Here is a 22,248-nt window from a genome sequence, read left to right as displayed (position 1 = left end):
CAGGGATGAAGCCCACTTGATCATGGTAGATAAGCTTTTTGATGTGTTGCTGGATTCAGTTTGCCAGTATTTTATTGAGGATTTTTGCATCGATGTTCATCAGGGATATTGGTCTAAAATTCTCTTTTTTTGTTGTGTCTCTCCCAGGCTTTGGTATCAGGATGATGCTGGCCTCATAAAATGAGTTAGGGAGGATTCCCTCTTTTTCTATTGATTGCAGTAGTTTGAGAAGGAATGGTACCAGCTCCTCCTTGTACCTCTGGTAGAATTCAGCTGTGAATCTGTCTGGTCCTGGACTTTTTTTGGTTGGTAGGCTGTTAATTATTGCGTCAATTTCAGAGCCTGTTTTTGGTCTCTTCAGAGATTCACCTTCTTCCTGGATTAGTCTTGGGAAGGGTGTGTGTGTCGAGGAATTTATCCATTTCTTCTAGATTTTCTAGTTTATTTGCGTAAAGGTGTTTATAGTGTTCTCTGATGGTAGTTTGTATTTCTGTGGGATTGGTGGTGTTATCCCCTTTATCATTTTTTATTGCATCTATTTGATTCTTCTCTCTTTTCTTCTTTATTAGTCTTGCTAGTGGTCTATCAATTTTGTTGATCTTTTCAAAAAACCAGCTCCTGGATTCATTGTTTTTTTTGGAGGGTTTTTTGTGTCTCTATCTCCTTCAGTTCTGCTCTGATCTTAGTTATTTCTTGCTTTCTGCTAGCTTTTGAAAGTGTTTGCTCTTGCTTCTCTAGTTCTTTTAATTGTGATGTTAGGGTGTCAATTTTAGATCTTTCCTGCTTTCTCTTGTGGGCATTTAGTGCTATAAATTTCCCTCTACACACTGCTTTAAATGTGTCCCAGAGATTCTGGTATATTGTGTGTTTGTTCTCATTGGTTTCAAAGAACGTCTTTATTTCTGCCTTCATTTCGTTATTTACCCAGTAGTCATTCAGGAGCAGGTAAAACCAAACTTTAAAATGACTAACAGATTAGAACCATGGGCAAAAATCAACAGGGTATACATTTGAAAGGATATATTTTATATCCTGTGTTTGGGATGTACAATAGCAAATACATGTGGTAGAGATCTGAAATTATTAGATCATCACAAACTTAATATGAACTTATAGCTATGGCTCTGTTTAAAAAATTTGTTTTAGGCCGGGTGCGGTGGCTCATGCCTGTAATCCCAGCACTTCGGGAGGCTGGGCGGGCAGATCACGAGGTCAGGAGATTGAGACCATCCTGGCTAACATGGTGAAACCCTGTCTCTACTAAAAATACAAAAAATTAGCTGGGTGTGGTGACAGGCACCTGTAGTCCCAGCTACTCAGGAGGCTGAGGCAGGAGAATGGCGTGAACCCGGGAGGCGGAGCTTGCAATGAGCCCAGATTACGCCACTGCACTCCAACCTGGGCAACAGAGTGAGACTCCGTCTCAAAAAAAAATTAAATTAAATTTAAAAAGTATTTTGAGGCCAGGTGTGGTGGCTCACGCCTGTAATCCTAGCACTTTGGGAGGCCAAGGTGGGCGGATTGCTTAAGCACTGGAGTTCAAGACCAGCCTGGGCAACACGGCGAAACCCTGTCTCTACTAAAACACAAAAAATTAGCCAGGCGTGGTGGTATGTGCCTGTAGTCCTAGCTACTCGGGAGGCTGAGGCAGGAGAATTGCTTGAACCTGGGAGATGGAGGTTGCAGTGCGCAGAGATCGTGCCATCGCACTCCAACCTGGGCAACAGAGTGAGTCTCCGTCTCCAAAAAGAAAAAAGCATTTTAAGGTACTATTGAACAATTTATAATTTTCAGCCACTTTCAATTAATATTTCTCTACTATTTTTATAAAAGTTTGGAAAAAAATTATGGAGTACAGAAAAGAGTACACTTGACATTGGCTGTGAAGGATGGGTGGGGCAGGATTAGGATAAGTAGGGAGACTGGTGAGAGTATTTCAGCTAAGGGGAGTCAAAAAGAATCACTTCTTGAAGTAGAGGAGTGTGATTCAGAAAAAAATTATTTCCTCTTTTGCTGAATGCTGATCATGATCATAGAATTTTTTTTTAGAAAAAGATGACTTGAAAAATAGAAATAAAACCTTTTAAAGAAATTTTCGTCATATCTATATAAAATCCTACCATGTTCAAGGAATGCCTCTCACTTCATATCTTATTTAAACACACAGGTTTCCCTATTTGGATCCACCTAATGAGAGACTTATTTTAGAAGCTCTTAAACAACTTTACCAGTGTGATGCTATTGACAGGTAAAAAAAAAAAAAAAAAAAAAAAAGAAAAACGCATAACCAAAATAGATATTGATCTCTTTTTAAACAGGACTCTAAATACCTTTCTCTATCAGTAGAAAATAATTTGTTTACATTGAATGGATTGTTTTACTTGAAGTTAGAATTTGTCGTTAGTCTTTCATCACAATTCTGATTGAAAAACTAGCCTGGCGCGGTGGCTTACGCCTGTAATCCCAGCACTTTGGGAGGCTGAGGTGGGTGGATCATGAGGTCGGGAGATTGAGACCATCCTGGCTAACATGGTGAAGCCCTGTCTCTACTAAAAATACAAAAACAGTATTAGCTGGGTATGGTTGCGGGCGCCTGTAGTCCCAGCTACTTGGGAGGCTGAGGCGGGAGAATGGTGTGAACCTGGGAGGCGGAGCTTGCAGTGAGCCAAGATCGTGCCACTGCACTCCAGCCTGGGTGGCAGAGCGAGACTTCGTCTAAAAAAAACAAAAAAAGAGAGAGAAAAACTACAAGATAAAACCCCTTTTGTTTAATAAATATTGGTATTGTTTAACAAGTAATTTCTGAGTACCATTTTAGTGCCAGGCATTATGCTAGATACATAAAAATGATAAAGGAGCCAGAGTCCTTGTTTTTATGTTTGTGTGGTGGGGTAAAGTTTGATATTAATAATTATTATTCTCTTGGATGTGTGTGGTGGCTCACGCCTGTAATTCCAGCACTTTGGGAGGACAAGGCGGGCAGATTGCTTGAGTACAATTGTTCGAGACCTGTCTGGGAAATAGTAAAACCCATCTCCACTGTAAATACAAAAATCAGATGGTCGTGGTGGCACACACCAGTAGTTCCAGCTACTCAGGAAGCTGAGGTGGGAGGATCACTCGAGCTTCGGAGGTGGGGGTTGCAGTGAGTTGAGGAGATTGCGCCATTGCACTCCAGCCTGAGGGACAGAGCAAGACCTTGTCTCCAAAAAAAAAAAAAAAAAAAAGGGTAAAATAAAATAAAAATACAATTATTATTCTGTCATGTCTTCAAAGACATTTTCTTTCTTTCTTTTTTTTTTTTTTTTTTTTTTGAGACAGAGTTTTGCTCTTGTTGTCCAGGCTGGCCTGGAGTACAATGGTGCAATCTCAGCTCACTGCAGTCTCCGCCTCCCAGGTTCAAGCAATTCTCCTGCCTCAGCTCCCAAGGAGCTGGGGTTATAAGCATGTACCACCATGCCCTGGTAATTTTTTTATATTTTGGTAGAGACAGGGTTTCACCATATTGGTCAGGCTGGTCTCGAACTCCTGACCTCAAGTGATCCACCTACCTCAGCCTCCCAAAGTGCTGGGATTACTGGTGTCAGCCACTGCACTGGGCCCCTCTATGCTTTTGTAACATGTTTGTATCTTTTATTATATTCGTTTATTCTGCCTCATTGCTTACTGGATGTATTATAACTTTTGACAGTAGGGATTTATCTTCGTGTTTCTCTTAGCAGTAACCACAGTATTTAATTTTTTTTGGTTTTTTTTTTTTCGTTTGTTTTTTGCTTTTTGAGATGGAGTCTGGCTTTGTCATTCAGGCTGGAGTGCAGGGGCACGATCTCAGCTCACTGCAACTCCTGCCTCCCAGGTTTGAGTGATTCTCCTGCCTCAGCCTCCCAAGTAGCAGGGACTACAAGTGCATGCCACCACACCCAGCTAATTTTTGTGTTTTTTTTTTTTTTTTTTTTTTTTGAGACAGAGTCTTGCTCTGTCGCCCAGGCTGGAGTGCAGTGACCAGATCTCGGCTCACTGCAAGCTCCGCCTCCCGGGTTCCCGCCATTCTCCTGCCTCAGCCTCCCGAGTAGCTGGGACTACAGGCGCCCGCCACCTCGCCCGGCTAGTTTTTTGTATTTTTTAGTAGAGACGGGGTTTCACCGTGTTAGCCAGGATGGTCTCGATCTCCTGACCTCGTGATCCACCCGTCTCGGCCTCCCAAAGTGCTGGGATTACAGGCTTGAGCCACCGCGCCCGGCCTAATTTTTGTGTTTTTAATAGAAATGGGGTTTTGCCATGTTGGCCAGGCTGGTCTTGAACTCCTGACCTCAGGTGATCCACCTGCCTCAGCTTCCCAAAGTGCTAGGATTATAGGCATGAGCCACCACGGTTGGCCTAATTTTCTTAAATTGAATTGAACTTCTGGAGGTGATTGGAGGTAATGTAAATTATATTTGATTTATTCTGAATGATGAATGTTACATTTGAACTCTCCCAATGTAGAAAGACTTAAAAACTTTTTCTTTGTATTAAGGAGTGGCCATGTCACCAGATTGGGTTTGTCTATGGTGGAGTTTCCTTTGCCTCCACATCTGACATGTGCAGTAATAAAAGCTGCTTCCCTGGATTGTGAAGATCTACTACTTCCAATAGCAGCAATGTTGTCTGTGGAAAACGTCTTCATTAGACCTGGTAAGATGTTTATTTTAAGTTGTGTTTTTTAAAATTAATAAACTTGGCCGGGCACGGTGGCTCACGCCTGTAATCCCAGGACTTTGGGAGGGCAAGGAGGGTGGATTGCTTGAGGTCAGGAGTTGGAAGACCAGCATGACCAACATGGTGAAACCCCGTCTCTACTAAAAAAGGAAAAATACAATTTAAAAAATTACTAAAGTTAATTTTTTTTTTTTTTAATTTTTTTTTTTTTTGAGACGGAGTCTCGCTCTGCTGCCCAGGCTGGAGTACAGTGGCCGGATCTCAGCTCACTGCAAGCTCCGCCTCCCGGGTTTACGCCATTCTCCTGTCTTAGCCTCCCGAGTAGCTGGGACTACAGGCGCCCACCACCTCGCCCGGCTAGTTTTTTGTATTTTTAGTAGAGACGGGGTTTCACCGTGTTAGCCAGGATGGTCTCGATCTCCTGACCTCGTGATCCGCCCGTCTCGGCCTCCCAAAGTGCTGGGATTACAGGCTTGAGCCACCACGCCCGGCCTTGGAGTTTATTTTTTAGAGAATTTTTAAGTTTACAGAAAAATTGAGTAGAAAGTACAGAGGGTTCACATTCATCCCGTCAACCTCCCACAGCAATTTATCCTATTAACAGCTTTCATTTGTATGACACATAAGTTGCAATTGGTGAGCCAATATTGACACCTTATTATTAACTAAAGGGATCACTGTTTGTGCTATATGGTTTTAGCTGGGATTACAGGCATGTGCCGTTATGCCTGGCTAATTTTGTATTTTTAGTAAAGACGTAGTTTCTCCGTGTTAGCCAGGCTGGTCTCGAACTCCTGACCTCAGGTGATCTGCCCACCTTGGCCTCCCAAAGTGCTGGGATTACAGGCATGAGCCAGCACGCCCAGCCGGGTTGTTTTCTTATTGTTAAGAGGCTTTGCATATTTTAAATAGTTCTTTAACAGATATCTTTTGTAAATATGTTCTCCTAGTCTGTGGTTTATCTTCTTTTTTTTTTTTTCCTCTGAGTCGCCCAGGCTGGAGTGCAGTGACGCGATCTCGGCTCACTGCAAGCTCCGCCTCCCGGGTTCACGCCATTCTCCTGCCTCAGCCTCCCAAGGAGCTGGGACTACAGGTGCCCACCGCCACGCCTGGCTAATTTTTTGCATTTTTAGTAGAGACGGGGTTTTACCGTGTTAGCCAGGATGGTCTCGATCTCCTGACCTCGTGATCTGCCCACCTCGGCCTCCTAAAGTGCTGGGATTACAGGCGTGAGCCACCGCGCCCGGCCTGGTTTGTCTTCTAATTGTTTTGACATTGCCTTTTGCAGTGCAGAAGTTTTTATTTTCGATGAAGTATACCTTATCAATTATTTCTTTCATAGATTGTGTCTTTATTGTTGTTTCTAAAAAAGTCATTGTCATACCCAAAGTTATCTAGATTTTCTCTTCTATTGTCTTTTAGTATTTGGGTGTACAGTTGTTGCGGTACCATTTGTTCAAAACACTATCCTTTTTCTGTTGAAATGCCTTCACTTCTTTGTTAAATATCAGCTGACAGTGCTTATATGGGTCTGTTTCTGGGCTCTGTATCTTGTTCCATTTATCTGATTGTTCTTCCACCAATACCACACTGTTTTGGTTATTGGAGCTTTATAGTAACTCTTGAAGTTTTGTTCTTCCTCTTCAAAATTGTTTAGGCCATTCTGGGTCTTTTTCATATAAACTTCAGTCTATTGAAATTCACAAAATAACTTGCTGGGATTTTTTTTTTTTTTTTTTTTTTTTTTTTTTTTTTGAGACAGAGTGTCTCTCTGTCACCCAAGCTGGAGTGCAGTGGCCTGATCTGGGCTCACTGCAAGCTCCGCCTCCTGGGTTCATGCCATTCTCTCGCCTCAGCCTCCTGAGTAGCTGGAACTACAGGTGACCGCCACAATGCCTGGCTAAGTTTTTGTATTTTTAGTAGAGACAGGGTTTCACCGTGTTAGCCAGGATGGTCTCAATCTCCTGACCTTGTGATCCACCTGCCTTGGCCTCCCAAAGTGCTGGGATTACAGGCATGAGCCACTGCACCCGGCCCTTGCTGGGATTTTAATTGGGATTGTGTTGTAATTAAGATAGATCAAGTTGGGCCAGGCGCGGTGGCTCAAGCCTGTAATCCCAGCACTTTGGGAAGCCGAGACGGGTGGATCACGAAGCCAGGAGATCGAGACCATCCTGGCTAACCCGGTGAAACCCCGTCTGTACTAAAAAATACAAAAAATTAGCTGGGCGAGGTGGCGGGCGCCTGTAGTCCCAGCTACTCGGGAGGCTGAGGCAGGAGAATGGCGTAAACCCAGGAGGCGGAGCTTGCAGTGAGCTGAGATCCAGCCACTGCACTCCAGCCTGGGCGACAGAGCGAGACTCCGTCTCAAAAAAAAAAAAAAAAAAAAAAGATCAAGTTGCGAAGAAATGACATCTTGACAGTATTGTCTTCCTATCCATGTACATGGAGTATCTCTTCATTTATTTAGACTGCCAGTAATTCACTGAGCATTTGCTGAGGGTTTACCATGCCTTAGTCCTAGGACAGAAAACTAAGGATAAACAAGTTTTGTTGTTGTTGTTTTTGAGACGGAGTTTCACTCTTGTTGCCCAGGCTGCAGTGCAATGGTGTGATCTCAACTCACTGCAACCTCCTCCTCCCAGGTTCAAGTGAGTCTCCTGCCTCAGCCTCCCAAGTGCTGGGATTACAGGCATGCACCACCATGCCCGGCTAATTTTTGTATTTTTAGTAGAGATGGGGTTTCACCGTGTTGGTCAGGCTGGTCTCGAACTCCTGACCTCAGGTGATCCGCCCACCTCGGCCATGGGATTACAGGCATGAGCCACCATGCCCAGCCCGGATAAACAAGTTTTATATTTTGTTATCCTTTAAGTTAGTTTTTTGGCACAAAGAATATATAATGTTCCTGGCCGAGAGTTAATTTCCTTTCATTAGTAAAGGAAGGTAGTGCTTTTATAGGACATTAGTAATATACTAATCTTTTTTTTTTTTTTTTTGTAGGATCAAAAGAAAAAGGTAGTTTAGCCCTTGCATCCTTAGAGAATTCTTTTGAAGTTTCCATGTCTTTAAACTTCTGCTTCTTTCTTTTCTTGGTGTGTCAGTATAGGACACAATTTAATTTGACATATGTTAGATTTGTTTTCATGCAGTGGAATAATTTTTTCTTTCAAGGAGCTTCCAAGTGAACAGGATACCTTGTCTGCAGGCAGACAATAGAATGTGTTAGCTCACTGGCTTTATCCCTTTGTAGGCTGGAAGTATCGGTTCCGGATTAATTTATTATTGCCATGATTATAATGGAGGATACATTTTTCTATAAAAATAATCAGTGTACTATTTCAAATAGATTGCAATCTTTTTTTTTTTTTTTTAATTTAAAACATTTTTAAATTTTATTGAGATAAGGTCTCACTGTGTTGCCCAGGCTGGAATGCAGTGGCCTGATCTTGGCTCATTGCAACCTCTGCCTCCCAGGCTCAAGTGATCCTCCCACCTCAGCCTCCCGAGCAGCTGGGACCACAGGTGCTTGCTACTATGCCTGACTAATTTTTTGTATTTTTGTAGAGATGGGGTTTCACTCTGTTGCCCAGGCTGGTCTCGAACTCCTAAGCTCAAGTGACCCACCAGCCTTGGCCTTGTAAAGTGCTGGGATTACAGGCGTGAGCCATTGCACCCAGCAGTTGCAGTCTGAAGTGTCAGAATTTTAATTCTAGTAATACTCCTAATTGCAATTTTTTGTTCTAACAAAATGCTGTGTAAAAATAAGTAATATTAACTGGTTTTCATGAGGTAGTATCAGAGCTAAAAATACCAGTGGGCACAGTGGTATCCCAGCTCCTTGGGAGACTGAGGTGGGATGATTGCTTGAGCCCACAAAATCAGGGCCAACCTGGGCAACCCCATCTCTAATAAGAAATCAAAAAATAAGCCAGGTGTGCTGGCTCACACTTGTAATCCCAGCACTTTGGGAGGCTGAGGCAGGTGGATCACCTGAGGTCAGGAGTTTGAGACCAGCCTGGCTGACATGGTGAAACCCTGTCTCTACTAAAAATATAAAAATTAGCCAGGCGTGGCGTGCACCTGTGTTCCCAGCTACTGGGGAGGCTGAGGCAGGAGAATTGCTTGAATCCAGGAGACGGAGGTTGCAGTGAGCCGAGATCATGGCACTGCACTCCAGCCTGGGTGACAGAGTGAGACTCCATCCCCAAAAAGAAAGACGGGGGGGGGGATAGAGAGGGGGAGAGAGAGAGAGAGAGAGAGACAGAGAGAGAGAGAGAGAGACAGAGAAACAGAGAGAAAGAGAGAAGCTAAAATATTTCAAAATCTATTACAGAGTATTGAAGTATTGAGTGCAGGGTTCTGTCCAGCTCCACTACTACCTAATTATCTGACCATGGCCCTAGCTTTTCTGGATTTCATTTTTCATTTGTAAAACCAAGAAGTTGGATTAAGGTGACCTACTCTAATAGTCTTTTAAGGCTAGAAAAAGAAAAATGTTTTTTCCATGTTGGAATATTTAAATAGATAAAATCAGTCTGGTGTTAGCCTTTTTTGGGTGACATTTATTCTTATATAATTTCAAATAAGAATAGCAAAGGAATTCCTTTATACCTTCTATGCAGTTTCAGCAATTTTTAACATTTTACCCCATTTGCTTTATTATTCTGTCTCCGTCTATATATGTATATATAAATGGATTTTTTCTTTTTCTGAATCATTTAAGAATAAATTGGAAGCATTGTGCTCCCTTACCACAAAACGTTTACATCTATATTAGGCAAGAACAAGGGCAATCTCTCATTTAACCATAGTACCTTAATCAGAATTAAGAAATGGTTTTGTTTTGTTTGAGAGAGAGTCTCACTCTGTTGCTCAGGCGTGAGTGCAGTGGTGGGATCATGGCTCACTGTAGTCTTGACCTCCTGGGCTCAAGCAATTCTCCCACCTCAGCCTCCTTAGTAGCTGGGACCACATGCATATGCTACCCTGCCTGGCTAATTTTTTAAATTTTTTTTGTAGAGATGAGGTCTCGTCTTGTTGCCCAGGTTGGTCTCAAACTCCTAGGCCCAAGCAGTCCTTCTGCTTTGGTCTCCCAAAGTGCTGAGTTTACAGGTATAAGCCACTATGCACAGCCTAAAGTTTGGAAATTTAACATTGATACCATACTACTATACAATATATATACACAAGATATAAAATACAATATTATATCCATATTGAAATTGTCCATTTTCCCTAGAATCTACAGAAAGTAGTTTGAGAAATGGTAAGTTATAGTACTGTGAAAAACAACCCTATATAACTACAGTTTGATATTTGTTTACAGTTAATTTTAGGTAAAATTTGCATATAGTGAAATGCATAAATTTTATGTGTATAATTCAATGAATTCTGTAAAATGCTTATACCCATATAACCCAAGCCCTATCACTATATAGAACATTTTTATCACTCTAGCAAGTTCCCTCAGTGCCACTTCTTAGTCAGGTATCACTCTACCTACCTTTGGTTAAACACTTTTCTTATTTTTTTCTGATTAGTTTGCCTCTTCTGAAACTTCATATAAATAGATTTTTTTTTTTTTTTTTGAGACAGAGTCTTGCTCTGTCATCCAGTCTGGAGTGCAGTTGCACAATCTCGGCTCACTGCAACCTTCACTTCCAGGGTTCAAGCAGTTGTCCTGCCTCAGCCTCTCGAGTAGCTGGGATTACAGGCACCCGACACCATGGCTGGCTAATTTTTGTATTTTCAGTAGAGACGATGTTTCGCTGTGTTGGCTAGGCTGGTCTCGAACTCCTGACCTCAGGTGATCCGTCAGCGTCGGCCTCAGCCTCCCAAAGTGCTGGGATTACAGGTGTGAGCCGCCGTGCCCAGCCCAAAACTTCATATAAATAGAATTATACACTCTCCTTTCTTGTGTGTGACTTCTTTTGGTCAACATAATGTATGTTAGGTTTATTCATACTGTTGTATGTATGAATACTTTATTGTTTTTATTGTTGACTAGTATTCCACTTTATGAATATACAGTTGTGCATTATCCTGTTGATGGACATTTGAATTGTTTCTTGTTTAGTTCTATTTTTGAGTAAAGTTGTTTTGAACATTCTTGCACAAAAATTTTGTAGGTGTTTATTTTCATTTCTCTTAGATAAGGTAAATACCTAAGAAAGAAATTTGCTGTGCCATTGAGTAGGTATATGTGAACCTTTAAGAAACTGCCAACCTTTTCCCTAAATAGTTGTACCATTTAAAAATCCCATCAGCAGTGTTTGAGAGTACAGCTTGCACTAAACACCCTTCTAAACATTTGGTATTGCCAGTCACTTTTATTTTACACATTCTATTATGTACCTCTTTGTGGTTTTAATTTGCATTTTCCTGATAACTAATAATGTTGAGCACTTTTTCATGTGCTTATTGGCCATTTATCTGTCTTCCTTTGTGATGTGTCTGTTAGAATATTTTGCCCATGTCTTTTTGAAACGGAATCTCACTGTGTCGCCCAGGCTGGAGTGCAGTGGCATGATTTTGGCTCACTGCAACCTCTGCCTCCCGGGTTCAAGCAATTCTCCTTCCTCAGCCTCCCAAGTAGCTGGCATTACAGGCTTGCATCCCCATGCCTGGCTAATTTTTGTAATTTTAGTAGAGATGAGGTTTCGCCATGTTGGCCAGGCTGGTCTCAAACTCCTGACCTCAGGTGATCCTCCTGCCTTGGCGTCCCAAAGTGCTGGGATTACAGGTGTGAGCCACCATGCCCAGCCCCTTGTCTTAAATTAAAAAAAAAAACTTTAATTCATGGATTCTTTCTTCTGCCAGCCCAAATCTACTGTTGAGTCCCTTTATGGCAGTTTTCATTTTGTTTTTTGTCCTTGTCAACTCCAGTGGTCAGTGATTCATCGGAGGTTGTACCTAAGCCTTTTAATTTAAGCCAGTGATATTTTCACCTTTTACTGTTGAATCTGTGTTTGTGGTTCGGAGACTACATTTGTGGTTGAGGGAGCTGATAAATTTGTACTGTGTTCAGCTAAAGAGCAGAGGCTCAGATGTTCTTTCTCTATTTACTTCTCAGAAGGCTTAGCTTTGGGCATGAGAACAGTCTTCTAGAACACCAGGAAGACTATGCTCTTAGCAGGTCTCTCTTTCCTTCACCGATTTCTCCAATGAATTTTTGACTGATCTGTCTCTATTGGTGTTACAGCAAGTTGTTAGTCACCAGTGATTGCTAGCTGCTGGCTCTTTTGTTTTTGACAGTGCCCAGGGCATAAATTGCTCCGTAGTCTTGATCCAAATAAAGTTGGGCACCTCGGCAGGGGCAAGGTATTGCCAGTCTTTGATAATCCTTTCCCCATCCTTTCCTGGAAACAATCTCTGTGCTATGAAGCAGGAGGTGGAGAGGGTGGTGGTGGTAATGGGGGCCTGTTATTCACTGGCTATCCTATCTGGGTCCTCCCTAAATAGCAGAAGCTTGGGGTTGGGGAGTTAGGAGCTGATACTGCGGCTCACTTTGCATCTTCCTCAGCACAAAGCCTTGTGAGATGCAATCTCTGGATGTTCACTGGTTGCAAACATACAAACCTGGAATAGCTCTAGGAAACTGGGAGTAGTGGGAACTACCACTGAGCTGCTGAATCCAGTGGAACAACTCTTCTGCAACACAGAGCTGTGGGGAATAGAGGACTGCATAAGCTGTCATTAGCTATTACACTTTGATCTTCCCTACCGAGTAGCATTTAGGAGTCAGGGAAAAGTTGCCACTTTCAGGCTGCCCTGAAGGCTCTTGCATAGCCCTTCCACACACACAGCTGTGGAGGGTGGGGCCGTCTTCCTACTGTCCTTACTGAATTCCATAGATTAGGCTTGTCTTAAGCTTTTTAATCAATCTCCAGAGACTTTGAATGATTGTCTTTGGTAATTTTGACTAGTTTAATAGATGTCTCTCTAGAAAAGAAGTTTTACCTAACTCGTCACACTACCATTCCCAATACAGTTGACCCTTGAACACACAGGTTTGAACTGTGGAGGTTTACTTATTTGTAGATTTTTTCTTTCTTTTTTTTTTGAGACAGAATTTTGCTCTTGTTTCCCAGGTTGGAGTGCAATGGCACAATCTCAACTCACTGCAACTTCCGCCTCCCAGGTTCAGGTGATTCTCCTGCATCAGCCTCCCGAGTAGCTGAGATTACAGACATCCACCACCATGCCCGGCTAATTTTGTATTTTTAGTAGAGATGCGGTTTCTCCATGTTGGTCAGACTGGTCTCAAACTTCCAACCTCAGGTGATCCTCCTGCCTTGGCCTCCCATAGTGCTGGGATTACAAGTGTGAGCCACGTGCCCGGCCAGTTTTTTCAATAAATATATTGGAAAAGTTTTTGGAGATTTGTGACACTTTGAAAAAACTCACAGATGAACTCCATAGCCTGGAAATATCAAAAAAATTAAGAAAACATATGTCATGAAAACATAAAATATGTGTAGGAAATGCTGCGGGATAATTAAGGAATCAGAGAGACTGAGGGGTTGAGGAGGACTTACTTAATTATTTAGGTGCACTGACTCAGTTGGATTAACATCCAAAGGACCGAGCCCTGAACAAAGAGTCAAGCTACCTTTTAAGCATTTCGTGGGGTGGGGGGAGATCTGTGCAGGGGGAGGCATATTATAGAAGCGAGAAACAAAGACAGTTATTTAATTAAGACATGCATTACTTTATTTCTTACTTTTCAAGGAATAACATGTTTTACGACTTGAGATTATCTGTCTAGTGACCTTACAGCTGCACAGCTGGAGAAACGGAGTCTTTACAATGCCTGGGAATGGGAAAGATAAGGCTCACTAGCCACAGAGAGAAAAACAATCAGTTAATTTTAAAGGACTCCATCTCTTTCTCTTCCTCAGGGGGAAGTAGGTTTTCTTACATACAACTGAGTTTTTGCTTATACAGTCTTTAATTTCTTTTAATTCCTATTCCAGTACTAGTCTATTTTATAATTTACTACCATAAAATATATACAAATCTATTATAAAAAGTTAAAATTTATCAAAAATGCATGCAAACACAGACTGCATGGTGCCGTGATTCTAGGGATTCCAGGAGGCACTGACTCATAGGTAGGCTTGCCTCCTAGTGTTGAGAGCCTGGATGGGGTTGATGCTGGAGTCTAGTGCAGTTTGATTTTTGGCATGATATCTTCTGGGGGACGGCAGTTAGGTGCTTGAAATGAAATATTTTGGGTTAAAAATTAGTATCCCTGGCTGGCGTGTTGGCTCAAGCCTGTAATTCCAGCACTCTGGGAGGCTGGGGTGGGCGAATCACCTGAGGTCAGGAGTTGTAGGCCAACCTGGCCAATATTGTGAAACCCCATCTCTACTAAAAAATTTAAAAATTATTTGGGTGTGGTGGTGTGTGCCTGTAGTCCCAGCTGCTTGGGAGGCTGAGACAGGAGAGTTGCTTGAACTTGGGAGGTGGATGTTGCAGTGAGCCAAGATTGCACCACTGCACTCCAGCCTGGGCAACATAGTGAGACCCTGTCTCAAAAAACGAAACAAAATAAACAAACAAAAAAAACCAAAAAACAAAATTAGCATCCCTGAGCAGTTCAAGAAATGGAGATTAATAATCATATATTTTCCTTACCAGGGTCATTTGTATGGTCTGAGATAAATCATACTCTTTTTTTTTTTTAATTGTTTCTAGCTGCTTCATTCAGTTGTTACCTAGGTAACATAGTTGGAAGCTACTTAAAGCATGAGATAGAAGACTTTATACCTTCATCAGTGTTTTCTTTAATCAAATTGCTTTCCTCCTAGTAACAGGAACTGCTGCTTTGCAGATTCACATTGTATTCTATAGTAAGTGCTGCTCCCTGGAATCAGGCAACATTGTGCCTCTGCTAAATCTAGCTGTGATAAGTATAGGGAATAGGAATTGTGATGTGACGTGTTAGATCGAAGGAAGGATCCCTATGCAGTTTTGAAAAAATGGGACTCTGAAAGATTAGCCCTGGATAAAGTGCTATATGGGGAATTTGGGCAATCAGAGAGCACATCGGTCCTGAATGGGGTCAGGGGAAGTGGTATCAAAGTCGGTAACAGATAAATCTCAAAAATATAATGTTGAGCAAGAGAAAACAGACATATCAAGTACATATTATATGATTCATTTATACAAAGGTTAAAAATGAGCAAAATCCATCTGTAGGATTAGAAGTCAGGATATAGTTACTCTTGTGGAAGGGAATGGGTAGTTACTTGAAGGAGGGCATAAAGGGGGGCTGTTGAGATGCTAGTGATAACTGTTTGTTGATCTGGGTACATTGGTATGTTATGTTTGTGAATATTAATTGAGCTACACACTTATGTCCTGTGTAATTTTCTGTATGCATGTTATACTTCAATATTACATTAAAAAAGAAATTGTTCGTAGTAGGTCAGTTCTGTATATATGGAGATCATGTCTAATTGCCCACAATTGAGAATTGGATAAATAAGAACTGGTTAAATTGTGTTATGTTCCCCATACTCCTGGGGAATACTGTATCATTTTTTTTTTCTTTAGACAAGGTTTCACTCTGTTACCCAGGCCAAAGTGCAGTGATGTGATCACAGCTCACTGTAGCCTCAACCTCCTAGGCTCAAGTGATCCTCCCACCTCAGCCTCCTGAGTAGCTGGGACTACAGGCGTGCATCACCATGCCTGGCTAATTTTTGTAGTTTTTGTAGAGACAGGATCTTGCTTTGTTGCCTAGACTTGTCTTGACCTCCTGGGCTCAATTGATCCACTTGCCTTGGCCTTTCAAATTGCTGGGATTACAGGCGTGAGCTACCACACCTGACCCTATATTGCTATTTTTGAGAATGAATAATTCTATATGTACTGATATGGAGCTGTTGTTAAATGAATAAACATTTTCAGATTATATATTCCATTTATAGAAAAATGAAACACTATGTACATATGCTTGTATATACATAGAAATTACCTGGAAGGACACACACTAAATAATGAACAGTAGTTAGCCTTGAAGATTGTTTTATGGGTAGTGTGACTGGGGAACATTGAACTTTCACATAATATTTTTTATACCATTACATTTCTTTTTTTTAACTGTAAGCATGGATTACTCTTATAACAAAACTAATTTAAAAAGTAAATTACAAATACTATTTTAAAAAGACAAATAGATTGGGAGAAATAATGTTGTTATTCAGGTAAAATCTCCAAAGTGATATTAAAAGAAAAAAAGGAATTGTGGGAGAAATTAGAGCTTCCCAAGAGGAGTTAAGAAGAGTTAATATAGTTCTACCTTACTTCACCCTAGAGGATGAGGCAGATTTTAATAAGTTTTTGAAAACAAAGTGATTGTCGGCACTTACTGTAAAGTATAACTGAATTGCCTCTCCAATTCTTTTAGTTGATCCAGAGTACCAGAAGGAAGCAGAACAGAGACATCGAGAATTGGCAACTAAAGCTGGAGGATTTAATGACTTTGCAACTTTAGCTGTCATCTTTGAACAATGCAAATCAAGGTATGTAAGGTAGTCCTTTGTCCTGGAAAATGTCAGTTTGATGTATGGTTCCAATATGTACCTATGTGGCTTGTGACACTAAAGTTCAGTGTCACAAGATGATATTGACTTTAAGGTATTTTGAATTTCAGTGAAGTTATCTATGTCAGATGACTGTTGCTTAGTAGGCATTTATTATATAATACTGATTATCTTCTTTTCTCCTCAAACCTTTCCTGAAAATGACCTTATAGAATTTTGCTTCTATATAGGTAGTCTACATTAAAAAATGATTGAATATTTGCTATTGCATATATAAGTAAAGAAATTCATTTACAAATTATTTTTTAATTTAGTCAGGGGCACCCTCATTAATTTAATTGTTTTTTTCAAATTTCCTAAAATTTTTTTAGTACTTGGACAGGTCTCCTGAAGGAACTGACAGTTGTTTATGGGTTTCCACTTTTGTAATAGAAATGAGAATTTTAGATTGTCTTTTACTTAGAGAAGATATTTTAAAGATACCAGTTTTTTGTTTTGCAGTGGAGCTCCAGCTTCATGGTGCCAAAAACACTGGATTCATTGGAGGTGCTTATTTTCTGCATTTCGTGTGGAAGCTCAACTTCGAGAACTAATCAGGAAGCTTAAACAGGTGATTGCCGTAATTTTTTTTTTTTGAATAGCATTTTGGACCTAAATATTTCATATTGAATTTTCATTGATGTACATTAGCACCCTTTCTATTCTACCACCCTTCCTTTCTATTTGTTTCTATGTACAGCCATCTCCCTGACCCCATGAAAGATTCCTAGTAGTAATAAAAGAATTGTATGTGCAGAAATGAAGATATTTAAAAATTGCTTTCCTGATATATAATTGACGTGCAATAACCTACACATATTTAAGATACACACTTTGATGAGTTTTGACATTCGCATAAAACAGTTATCAAGATAATGGGACATATCCATCATCTTCCAGTTTTCCCATTCCCTCCCTTTTTTTCTTTTTTGAGGCGGAGTCTCAGTGTGTCACCTAGGCTGAAGTGCAGTGGCATGATCTTGGCTCACTGCAGTCTCCGCCTCCTAGGTTTAAGCAATTCTCCTGCCTCAGCCTCCCAAGTAGCTGGGATTACAGGCTTGCATCACCATGCCCAGCTAATTTTTGTAGTTTTGGTAGAGACGGGGTTTTGCCATGTTGGCCAGGCTGGTCTCAACGAACTCCTGACCTCAAGTGATCCACCTGCCTTGGCCTCCCAAAGTGCTAGGATTATGGGCATAAGCTGCTGCACCTAGCCTCATTCCCTGTCATAATCCATTGTCTCACCTAGCAGGCCCTCCTGCCTCACCTACTCAGGTAACCACTGATCTGCTTTCTGTCATTATCCAGTAAGTCCTCACTTAATGTCATCAGTAGTTTCTTGGAAACTGTGACTTTAAGCAAAATGATATACAGCAGGCCCTAGAAAAATATTGCTTTATTCACCATTGTTTTAACACTGATGAGAAAAAAAAAATCTTAAAAATTTTGCTTAACTTTACAGTTTTTAAGAACTTATTGACATTGAGGACTTACTGTATATAAGTTTGCATTTACTAGCATCTTACATAAATGGAATCAAACAGCATATGCTCTTTGTCTGGCATCTTTTACTCCTCATGATTATTTTTCAATTTACATATCTTATTTTGGTAAAATATTTAATATAAAATTTACCTCTACTGGGCATTGGTGATTCACCCCTATAATCCCAATGCTTTGGGAGGCCAAAGTGGGACGACCACTTGAGGCCAGGAGTTCAAGACCAGCCTGAGAAACAGTGAGACCTATCTCTACAAAAAATTAAAATAATTAGCTGGTTATGTTGGCACACACCTGTAGTGTTGGCTACTCATGAGGCTGAGGCAGAAGGATCACTTGAGCTCAGGAGTTCGAGGTTGCAGTGAGGTATGATGCCACCACACTCTAGCCTGGGCAATTGGCTGGGCGCGGTGGCTCAAGCCTGTAATCCCAGCACTTTGGGAGGCCGAGGCGGGCGGATCACAAGGTCAGGAGATCGAGACCACAGTGAAACCCCGTCTCTACTAAAAATACAAAAAATTAGCCGGGCGCAGTGGCGGGCGCCTGTAGTCCCAGCTACTCAGGAGGCTGAGGCAGGAGAATGGCGGGAACCCGGGAGGCGGAGCTTGCAGTGAGCCGAGATCGCGCCACTGCACTCCAGCCTGGGCAACAGCGTGAGACTCCGTCTCAAAAAAAAAAAAAAAAAATTTTTTTTTACTGTTTTTATGTGTAAGGTCAGTGTACACTTAAAACATTCACAATGTTGTGCAACCCTTACCACTTCTCCATCTCCAGAACTTTTTTTATCATCCCATACTATAATAAAACTCCATAACCATTCAACAATAACTCCCCATTCCCGACAGGGCATGGTAGCTCACGCCTATAATTCTAGCACTTTGGGAAGCTGAGGTGGTGGGATCACTTGAGCCCAGCAAGTTTGAGACCAGCCTGGGCAACACAGCGAGACCTTGTCTCTACTAAAAAAAAAAAAAAAAAAAAAAAAAAAAAAAACTGGCCAGGGGTTGTGTCACACACCTGTAGTCTCACCTACTCAGTAGGCTGTGGTAGAGGATTGCTTGAGCCTAGAAGATCCAGGCTACAGTGAGCTGTGATCACACAACTTCACTTCGGCTTGGGTGACAGAGTAAGACCTTGACTCAAAACAAAAACAAAAAAACCTACCCATTATCTTCTTTCTCCAACCTCTGGAAACCACTATTATACTTTCTCTGTTTCGCTGCGAATGTTTTCTGTTTGCCTTGTCTTCAAGTTCATTAATCTTTTCTCCTGCAGTGTCTAGTCTAATCTGCCATTAATCCCATCTAGTATATTTGTCATCTCAGGTGTTGTATTTTCACTTCCAGATGTTGGATTTCAGTCTTTAAATTTTTACATTTTATTTTTCAGGTCTCTACTTTTTGAACATACGTAATCCAGCTATACAGAAAATTATAATAAAATATAATTAAATCTGTGTCAGTTCTAGGTTGATTTTGATTGATGTTCTCATTATGGATTGTGCTTTTTTGCTTTACATCATACCTGATAATTTTTCAGCGGATGCCAAACATTGTGAATTTCACCTTGTTGGGTGCTGGATATTTTTGTGTTCTAGTTACTTGAAAATGGTCTTTGATCTTTCTTTTTGGGTCTTGCTTGCATGATTTGTTAGGTGGAATCAGAGCAGTGCTAAGTGCAGTGCTAGTTATTCCCCTCTACTGAGGCAAGGCCCATCTGAGTACTCTTCCTAACATCACATGAATTATTGTGGTGTAGTATTTTCATGTGGCTTATAGGAACAGGCACCATTTCTAGCCCTGTGAAAACACCATGCCCTTACTTCTTATCCTTTTAAGTGGTTCTTTTCTTGGGCTGGTAGTTTCCTCACATTCATGTGCTAATCACTATTCAGCTCAACACTTGAGGAGGACCTTCTGCATCTCTCTGGAGTTGTGTCTTTGTACACTTCTCTTCTCTCCTGAACTCTTGGCCTGTGAATTCTAGCCATGTTGCTCTTCCTGGACTCCCAGCTTTGTCTCTCTAACCCAGGGAGTTCTCTGAGTTCCATTTGGGCTTCACTTCCCTGTATCTTGGTCTGCAGTCTTTCTTAAGGCTGAAGTTGGGACAGTTGTTGGGCGTACTGCATTTATTTCCTGTCTCTGTCCTTTATTGCCTGATATTACAGTGTTTTGGAAATCATTATTTCATATGTTTTGTCCATTTTTTTGGTTTTAGGTGGAAGGGTAAATCTGGTCTCTCTTAATCTATGTTGGCCAGAAACAGAGGTCTTTAGAAATGGGGGTTTTTCAAAATAAAAGATTATTTCAAATTGTACTGTGAGATTTACCACTCTATATATTCTTTTTACAGCAAAGTGATTTCCCAAGAGAGACCTTTGAAGGCCCTAAACATGAAGTACTACGAAGGTGTCTTTGTGCAGGCTATTTCAAAAATGTAGCTCGAAGGTAAGCAATAAGGACTTGAGAGATGGATCAAGATATAATACTGTATTTGACTATAATATTGGACTATTTAATATTAAACATTGAAGATTTGATTTAAGCTCTGTGATGATTATGATGTGAATTACAATGACCAGGGACAGCTGCAGTGGCTCAGAATGTGGTATTAGAGCTCAAGTAGGGTAGGAGGGGTATGTTTGTAGGGTGGCTGTCCAGCACGGGTTATCTTCACTTAAGGCAAGTAACAAGAGTTTTCTTACAGAGGGGTGGCCCTGTCAATAGTGTGAAAGCCAAGTAGGTTGAGCATAGCATCCCTGAGGAAGGGTAGCTTGGCATGGAGTGTTAGGGCTTGAGCAAGGGTAGGGAGGGGTTATTTGGTTTGGGGCATCAGTCTGAGTGTAGTGAGGAAGGCATCTTTATAGATAAAGGGCAACAGTGATGGTGATGGAGATTCATTAAATACAGAGGAATTGATCACATAACTCTAAGTGATAATGGTGAAGGGAGTTAGAAATACCGAAAGTGAGAAAATAGGAATGATCTCTGTGCTGTTGGATTGAAATTTCAGAGTATCATTATGAAGTTATGGGTTTCATTATAGACGGATGCATGGACGGACACTGGAATAAAAATAGATGTTAGTGGGTGTATATATGTGTCTTTGTATGTATGTAAATATTTATATGTATATATGCCCTAGTTCTGAGATAATAACAATGAATAGATGTAGTGCCCAGATCTTGACTTGGGACATCCATCTGCCACTTAAAGGAATCAGGGGTCTTTGGAGAATTGGGGCTGGGAAAATCCAAGATGAGCCCAGAACATATTATTTTGCCAGCAAATAAAGAAGTGATTACCAAAGGTTGAGGCTATGTCAGAAGAATATAGGAGCCAGCATGAAGAGGCCCCAAGTGATCAAATATGAGACACTTTAAGCATCAAAATAAGTAATGATAATAGTGGATTATTACGGACTTAATAAAATGTGAAATCATATGTCTATCGTGGTATAAATAAAGGAGTAAAAGTTTAATGAGAAATGGAATTGTTTACAAGCACCTCTTCATAAAATTTTTGTTAATTACAAAAGCAAAAAGTAACTTTACAGTGGAGATTCCTGGTATATGCTACCTAAATCAAGCAATCAAAGTGAACATAATGAAGTAAATCAAAATGATGTTCTTCCTAATAGGATACAATGAGAAAAACACAGCATTATGTCTGTGATATTCCTGCTAAAGATGCATAACCTGAATCTAATCATCCTGAAACAGACAAACTCAAATTGAGTGACATACCACACAGTAACTAGCCTTGACATCTTTAAGGGTGCCAAGATCATGAAAGTCAAAGACTGAGGAAGTATTCCAGAATGAAGGAGACCAAAGGGAAATGAAAAATAAAGGCAATGTATGCTTCTGAATTACATCCTTTTGCTATAAAGGATATTAAGACATTCAGTGAAATGTCAGTGGGGTCTGAGGATTAGATGTTAGTAATGTATCAGTGTTAATTTTCTGGTTTTGATGCTTATAGTCATGTCAGAGAATGTTCTTGATTGTTGATTGTAGGAAGTGCACACTCAAGTATTTGGGGATGATGAGGTATTAGGTTGGCAGCTTACTGTCAAATGATTCAGGTAAAAAATATTTTTTTGGTTGGGCACGGTGGCTCACGCCTATAATCCCAGCACTTTGCGAGGCCGAGGTGGCTGGATCACAAGATCAGGAGATCGAGACCACCCTGGCTAACATGGTGAAACCTCGTCTCCACTAAAAATACAAAAAAAATTAGCTGGGCGTGGTAGCGGGTGACTGTATTCCCAGCTACTCGGGAGGCTGAGGCAGGATAATGGGGTGAACCTGGGAGGTAGAGCTTGCAGTGAGCCCAGATCGTGCTATTGTACTCCAGCCTGGGCGACAGAGCGAGACTCCGCCTCAACAAAAAAAAAAAGGTTTTTTTACTTGCAACTTTTCTGTAAATTCCGATTGTTTCACACTTTTAAAAAT

At 41.0% G+C, this 22,248-nt stretch overlaps 1 protein-coding gene across 3 annotated transcripts in view; it reads left to right on the top strand.

Moving 5' to 3' along the window:
• LOC105476913 (DEAH-box helicase 40) overlaps positions 1–22,248 on the top strand; it is a 45,645-nt gene that overhangs the window by 19,715 nt on the left and 3,682 nt on the right. For all 3 annotated transcript variants that reach the window (XM_071082844.1, XM_071082846.1, XM_071082845.1), the window contains 5 exons: positions 2,168–2,248; positions 4,517–4,674; positions 16,118–16,232; positions 16,755–16,863; positions 20,145–20,239. In XM_071082844.1, coding sequence (XP_070938945.1) covers positions 2,168–2,248; positions 4,517–4,674; positions 16,118–16,232; positions 16,755–16,863; positions 20,145–20,239 — 558 coding nt within the window. The remainder of the gene's footprint in view (positions 1–2,167; positions 2,249–4,516; positions 4,675–16,117; positions 16,233–16,754; positions 16,864–20,144; positions 20,240–22,248) is intronic.

This window comes from Macaca nemestrina, chromosome 17, assembly GCF_043159975.1.
Source record: "Macaca nemestrina isolate mMacNem1 chromosome 17, mMacNem.hap1, whole genome shotgun sequence".
Taxonomy (NCBI): Eukaryota; Metazoa; Chordata; class Mammalia; order Primates; family Cercopithecidae; genus Macaca; species Macaca nemestrina.
The sequence above is the reverse complement of the archived record's forward strand: the minus strand, read 5'-3'. Positions and strand labels throughout refer to the sequence as shown.